A 7,216-nucleotide genomic window follows, 5' to 3' on the forward strand; every position below is an offset into this window, starting at 1 on the left:
ATACCTTGGCTGACTGGGCAGATACATGGGGTATGAAATTCAATCCAAGCAAATGCAATATCATGAGAATCTCCAGAAAAAGAGACTCGGTAAAACCATCATACACCATGTCAGGGGTAAATCTTGAAGTAAAAGCTGAGATCACTTATCTCGGTATCATCATCCAGAATAATTTGAGTTGGAACCGCCAGACTGAACATGCAGCCTATAAAGCCACCCGTGTCCTCAACTTCATCATGAGAAACTTCTACCCAGCCTCAAAGTCCGTCAAAGAGAAATTATATTTCACCCTGGTGAGGCCCCTCCTTGAATATGGGAGTACTGCTTGGAACCCATATGTCACCAAAAACATCTCTTCACTTGAAAGAGTCCAGAGGCGAGCTGCACGTTTCGTCTGCAAGGATTTTTCAAGAAGAAGCAGCGTAACTCAGATGTTGGCTACGTTGGGCTGGACATCACTTGAAGAGAGGAGGGAATTAAACCAACTAGTATTTCTGTCCAAGGTCATCAACAACACAGTAAACATTCAACCAGATGCACTGCAACCGAAAAGCAACAGACAAAGGAGGGGGAACAACTGCCAATTTAATGAAATCACTGCAAGAACCAATGTCTACATGCAATCCTTCTTACCAAGAACAGTCAGAAAATGGAACACATTACCCCAAGATGTCATCAATGCCCCAAACCACATTCAATTTAAATCTTTGATATAGTTAATTATGCCACTCTCCAAGCCTCTTAGTTATACTTCCTCGAGGAGTTCTGAAGAGGATAACCACCAAGTACCAAGTACCAAGTATAAAACAATTCTGATATTCAAATATTCTTTATTAAATAAAAGCAAACAGCGGGACCAATTTGTTACAGATTCCAACTGCGCAAGCGCACTTCATTATTACTTATTTCATTTCGGATATAACTTCCCACGGTAGTTATGAATAAATTCCAAATTTAAGATGAAAATAGTTTGCATACAGTGAAGTATGATGTTCATTGTTTTGGAATTTTGTAGTTCATTGCTAAACAAGAACTGTTTTTCAATTTCGTTGGTACGCTCTATAATGTTGCACGTATACGTCGAATCCCAGTTGGGTGGTTTCGTGAGCATGCGCACTTGCACGCAACTATTAACATTTTTTAAAGTGAATGGCAGTGCTGTTATTACGCCATTTTGGAGGTACGTACAAACACACTTGACTCCAAGCTAGGCAATTGAGGTAAGGTTGCATTTTGCATTACTTCAAAATGGCAGTTTTACAATCTTTAAAGATGCAATCCCCATGCTCTTAAAGGAGTTTTTCTACTACTTTATTCCGATTTTGAGCGTCTGCAACCCGCTGCAAAGGGATTTCAGTTTTTGCGTACAAATGAACCCGCCCTGCGAGAGCCGAATTATTGTCTGGCAGCCAATAATTATATTTTTGTGAAGAAATAATTTTATAACCGTTACATGTCTGTGGAGTTTTGCGTTCGATGTCTCATTCGAAAGTGAATAACAATTGGAAAAAAATGTATTTTCGAGGTGAAACTCAAAACTAGCACGGGAATGCAACTTTAACATGTTTTATTCAAGTACAGTTCCTACGTTGCTTTAATAAACGTAATGTTTGATTTGTAGTATTAGTACCTAGAAAATCATGTCAGTTTTGTGCTTTCCTTCACTCAAATTATGGCTTTGCGGGTTTGGTTTATATAAACAAAATCTACAATACGGTGGCGTTTGTAACTGACCAATTCTGATCATCAGCAGCTGCCGCGATATTGTCATTTATATTCGCCTCGACGTCAACTCGGTCCTTGCTTTGGCCTCGAGATTCCAGCCTGGCCCTGCAGCAGGGCGCCACCAAGTGGGACTTGATGCGTATGATGGGCTGGACCACCTCGCTCAGTAACTCCTGCATGAAGACATGTTCCTGGTTGAACTCGATCCAGACCAGACTGGCCACCGTCACAGCCACGTCCTTGATGAGTGGTAGGATCATGAGGAGGCGATAGACTAGACGGGGGTCGCCTGGGTGCTCTTGGTGGATGCGGTAATGCAAGGCGTCGTAGACTTGGGTCTGGAGCTCGCCGACCTCGCTGGGAGACTGTACGGGGAGGCGGTTGGCCAGTGATGGACCTTGGGAGGAATAATAAATGAAAAGACGTTTCAGAAAGCCAAATTGCCAGTCATGTCAACCAAACAGACAACTCGCCAGTCGACCAGCTAACAAGCCATCCAGCAAGTCAGTCAGTTTTACCAGTAAGTGGCGGGGCCAGGTCAGCCAGCCAGCAAACCGGTCGGCCAACCAACTAACGAGAAATCTAACCGATCAGCCAACCGGAAAGCCAGCCAACCACCAACCTGCACGAGGACTATCAAGTCAGGCAGCAGGCAAACTACATGCCTGCCACCTTGGCTGACTTGCTGGGTTAAACCGGTTGCTGTATGACCAGATGATGTTCCATAGTTGGCCTACCAGTTTGGCCGAAAGGGGCTGATTTGTCGATCAAGCCAAGATAGACTGACTGTCAGGAAGAGCAGTCATCAACCAAGCAGTAGTAGAATATACAATCTCTACAGTTTGCAGAATAAACTGTTGGTAGTGTTGGATTTCCATGTGTTTGGTAACTCACGAGGCTCTTTGAAAAATGTTATCATTTCACAATGTCATGTTATAAACAACATTATGGGCAATGACATGTAATCAATGTGAAACACTTTTCCTCTTTGAAACTGAAGTATCTAGGTCAGTACAAGCGCTTGAAACAAAAATGTCATACCCTTCATAGAAGAAAGGCAAAAGCTAACTTACCCGAGTTCAGCAAGATTGCCGCTTTCAGGAGCACCATGATCCCCCTGCTCACGTTCAGCTCTCTCAGTCTCTCCACGATGTTGGTGAGTTGGTTGTAGATCAGTGGACCCCTCTCCGTTCCCTTGGACATCTCCTTGGTCACTATGAACCCGTCAGCAAAGTAGATGCCGCTAGGGAGCAGGATGGAGCGGTAGATCACATTGGCCAGCAGGATCTCCATCCAGGAGTTGCACAGGAGAGCCATCTGGTCGTTCAGGCACAGCTTGTCGAAACCTGCGCCGTGCAGTTCGGGAAAAGAACAGCAGATCGGATGGTCTTGCACACTTTAAAAAGTCCCTGGTCAGATCGAATCCAGGTTCCATTTGACATTTTCAGGATCAAAAGTGACACTATTCTGGTCAAAATGGCACTCATTTTTTTTTTCATTTTGACCCGGAAACCTTGGTAAAAGTGTCATTTTGACGCAGTGTCAATTTTGATCCTGAAAAGTGTCAGGCCAAACACGAATTCCAGGTCAAGTCTGACAAGGGACTAAACAATACTCCGCTTGTCTAGTTGAGTTTAAAGCCTCAGTTTTAGGGTCTTGGACATTATTTTGTAGCCTTAGTGACTGAGTCAGCCAGTCAGTAAGTCCGTCGGTCAGAGGACAATAGGCCGGTCCTTCGATTCACCGGAGGTTGGTTATCAATTTGCAATATTTTTTTTCAAAATGTTAAAGTTGTATTGCTTCTGGGTCCACCACCCAACATAGCTCATTAATTGCCATTTTTCAAAATAAGCCCATCCAGGAAATAAAATAAATAAAAAGGAAGTTACCAACGAAACCCTGAAACACCGGGTATTCTCGTAAAATCCACTGATCTCCATATACAAAAATCGGGACAACCCATTGACTATTAGAAGTAAAGTCACCGTCCGCCGTACCACTCCAAGAACAATAGATTTGCAAAGAAAGATATTTAATTTAACTGACATGTTTTGCTTCCCCCTTAACAATGTGGCAACAACAATTTATTTTATAAAATTTCTATTTGAAAAAAATACAGTTAATACTTTTAGATGACTTTATTTTAATTATTCTGAATAATGGGAGTTGTTGCAGCTGGTTCCCTGCCCACATTCGAATGGAGGGATCGGGAACGAGTGCGTAGCTTCACTTGTTTGTGCTCGGAATGGCCAACGAGCTATCATATTTTCTTGCATATTGTGTTTAAACCCATGGCGGAATTTGAGGTCAACTTTCATGCTTCCTCACCTGGGACCTTCTTGGCCCACTGGACCGTCGTTGTCAATGCCCGGTCTGCAACCTCCGCCATCCGTTCCATCCAGATCCTTTGGGTCGGTGTTCTCCTGGTACCTTCGGTGGTAGGATCCGAGCAGCCCCACTCACCGTCGGGTAGGGACATCTGAAGAACCCCCGGCTCAATCTCAAGAAGCCGCTTACAAAATTCTGAAGCTGATGTCAATAAAAAAATAAGAGAACATCGTTCGCAGTCACGTAAAGGTAAGAAAATTATGAATTAACCATTCAAGAGTTGCACCAAATCGTCAAAGTTATTGCGATATTAGTCTCGAGTAGGATCGGTAATAGTCTGGGGGAAAAAGCGCGCTATTTTATATCGTAATATCGCCCATCGACTCCAGTTCTAAGTCGAGTTTATCAAGCCAATTACAAGGCTATCAAAAGTCGATCACAAGTCAATTTAAACGTCACGCGAGCGGCTTGAGAAGTGTTAATCAGGAAATTAACTTTGACAAGGGAATGTTTGCCGCATCATTTGAATAGTTTGAGACTGGATGACATGTGATTGACCTGTGACGACTTGTGATGGACTTGTGATGACCTCTTGATGGATTTGTGAGGGACTTGCGATTGACTTGTCACTGACATGATTGACTTCTGCTTCTTTTTCTTCTTCCAATGACCCACTATGACTCTTTCAAAGAAATGTAATATTTTCGAGTTGTAGGACATCACCCAAAACAACTTTCGATAAAGGTGAGCCTCTCCAGAGAATGTGACAAGTAATATGAGTGTCTTCGTACTCTGTGTGCTGTTCTTCCTCGGTCTCTTGCCGGTCGACACGGGGGTAAAGCCTTGCTCGTCCGGCCTGCGTCTGTACTCCTGCCGACCGCCTTTACATCGATTCAGTCGAACACCTGTAATCGGCGAATGAAAATCAATTATTGAGAACAAATATTACGAAATGTAGCTGGTTTACGTTTATTTTGATAAAGGTGCATGCGGGATATTGGAACTTTCATTTCGAATGCAAAATGACTACAAAACTGCATGACGAAATGATGAATTTTACGTCATGTCATTATACTCCCGAAGTAATGAATTAGGGGTTCTGATGTAAATTTAAAGAAAAAACTCAACCTTACCATTGATCATCATTCCGGATTGAATGCACTTGTCGTATCGACAGGCCTGGCATGTTCGCCTCTTTCCACGGAACACGTCACACTGTCCCTCCTCAATGCATGTGTAGCACATATTTCCTGCACACACAAAATGGCCAACCAATGGTTATTCTTGGGGACGATTGACCAATTGACCAATGTGTCTTCTTTAACAAATTAAAAACACAATGCCAAATTTGTTCCTACTTCCACCGTCTTCAGTTTGGGAAAGTTCCTAACTATCAGTAATGAATATCCGTGAATGTGAACTACCTACTTTGTACGGTTCTCTTGAAGAACGCCTTGCAGGCTTCGCACGACGGTACGCCGTAGTGATACCCCGTGGCCAGCCCCTCGCACACGGCACACAGTCGTCGCGGTACGGCCGTCCCGTCATCCTCCCGACATCCGCCAGAACTGCCGCATTCCTCCTCTTTTATACCTAATTTTTGGACGGAGCTGTCTGGAGAAATGTTACATCCCTGAAAAGCCAGCTCCTTTGCTTCTTTGATTTCAGCTAAAGGTGATTTTCTGTCAGTGTTACCTGCCATTGTTGGAGTTCGGTATAATGGTTAGACCGGTTCGCAACAAGTCAAAAAGCTAGTGTAACGTAACCATGACCTTAAAATAGCCAGATGTACGGGTAGATAAGAGACAAAAAGTGGGCCGATCATGGGACAGGTGATGTCATGGTAAGATCGTATCTGCACTAATAATAGTATCAAGCCAACGAGAAGTACAAAGAGCAACTAAATTGAAACACGGACGGCGTGCAAACTTAACATTTTAATCCTGAAATTGAGAAATCTCCAGTTTAATAGATATTTGTGTTTCCAGACGTGCCAAGTTAACGTTTAATCCCGAAAATAATGATATCTCTATTTAAAAAAGAGATAATTCTATTTCTAATAAGATATATCTATATTTAGATTATCTACATTGGAAAGAGAAATATCTCAGTTTCTTTTTCTGATAAGATATATCTATATTTAGATATTTTTTTTCTTTTTGAAAGAGCGGTCTGTGTTTTAAATAGGAAAAATTGAGATATCTCTATTACAAAAGGAGATTATCTTTTTAATGGGATTAACCTGGCACGTCTGGCAATGGAGATATCCGTATTTCGGGACTAAATGTTACATTTGCACACCATACACGCACATTATCTTGGCTGTGCCCAATCTATTAGATTTCTATTTCAGTAATGCCGATCTTATATTACATGTAATAGTGAAGTAATATTATAACACGCCCATATAATTGCTAAGCCTGTTTTAAAGGGAATATACATCATTTGCTTTCGCTGTAATTTTCAGAAATGGATGGAATTGGGGGGTTGGAAATATAAAGCAAATATAGTTACACTGACTTTTTGGAGGTTTTGGGTTCGAAATGCTATAAAAACCAAGAAAAACGATCATTTTCCTGTAGTCTGGTTCCCCGACTCCATATAAGAAGAAACAGAGCAGTTTACATACATTGGGGAATTGTAAGGTCAGGGAACCAGTCTAGCTGGCTCGTACCCGTTCATAGGTTTGTAATCGATTGCAAACAAGTGCAATGGTCAATTGGGGCCAGTATTTGAAAAAAAGCCAGTTGTTTCCAACGCTGATCGGCCGATCAGCGTTGGAAATTGATACAAAAATAGCACTTTTCTTGAAAATGACAGTATACCAGGTGCCATAATTTTACAGGATGCTTTAGACTGTCATTTACCAACATCCTATTAAGGTATTTCGCAAAAACATGGTAGTTTTATTTTTGGATGTTTGCAAATGTTGTATATTCCCTTTAATGAACCACAGACTTCGGTCCAAAAAACAATATTGTGTGGGCGTACCTGATTATGCGAATGGTTGTCGACAAACTTGATATACATGTCAAAGTTTGTGCCTGAGTGGTTACTGGAAAATAACCTGCAAGGCTGCAAATTAGACAAAATCAGAACATCGGTGAAAGCTTGGTACAAAATAACTTGGCTCTCTTTGCATTAAATTCTGTTTACAAAGTGG

At 42.0% G+C, this 7,216-nt stretch overlaps 1 protein-coding gene across 1 annotated transcript; it reads right to left on the minus strand.

Moving 5' to 3' along the window:
* Positions 1-1,606: 1,606 nt before the first annotated feature.
* LOC119736782 (steroid hormone receptor ERR1-like) lies at positions 1,607-5,867 on the minus strand. Its single transcript, XM_038210792.1, has 6 exons — positions 5,482-5,867; positions 5,187-5,303; positions 4,845-4,958; positions 4,054-4,254; positions 2,799-3,071; positions 1,607-2,122 (listed from the first exon to the last, which is right to left on the minus strand). The coding sequence occupies exons 1-6, from the start codon at positions 5,753-5,755 to the stop codon at positions 1,707-1,709; spliced, it is 1,395 nt and encodes a 464-aa protein (XP_038066720.1). The 5' UTR covers positions 5,756-5,867; the 3' UTR covers positions 1,607-1,706.
* Positions 5,868-7,216: the final 1,349 nt, after the last annotated feature.

Source organism: Patiria miniata, unplaced genomic scaffold (assembly GCF_015706575.1).
Source record: "Patiria miniata isolate m_02_andy unplaced genomic scaffold, ASM1570657v1 HiC_scaffold_3, whole genome shotgun sequence".
Classification (NCBI taxonomy): Eukaryota; Metazoa; Echinodermata; class Asteroidea; order Valvatida; family Asterinidae; genus Patiria; species Patiria miniata.

What these genes read in the sequence shown, in the direction of transcription:
- LOC119736782 (XM_038210792.1), bottom strand. Translation starts at nt 5,755, where the DNA reads ATGGCAGGTAACACTGACAGAAAATCACCTTTAGCTGAAATCAAAGAA. An exon ending in CTTCAAGAGAACCGTACAAA is followed by an intron (nt 5,304 to 5,481) that starts GTAGGTAGTTCA and finishes TTGTGTGTGCAG; the next exon opens with GAAATATGTGCTACACATGC. An exon ending in ATCCGGAATGATGATCAATG is followed by an intron (nt 4,959 to 5,186) that starts GTAAGGTTGAGT and finishes CGCCGATTACAG; the next exon opens with GTGTTCGACTGAATCGATGT.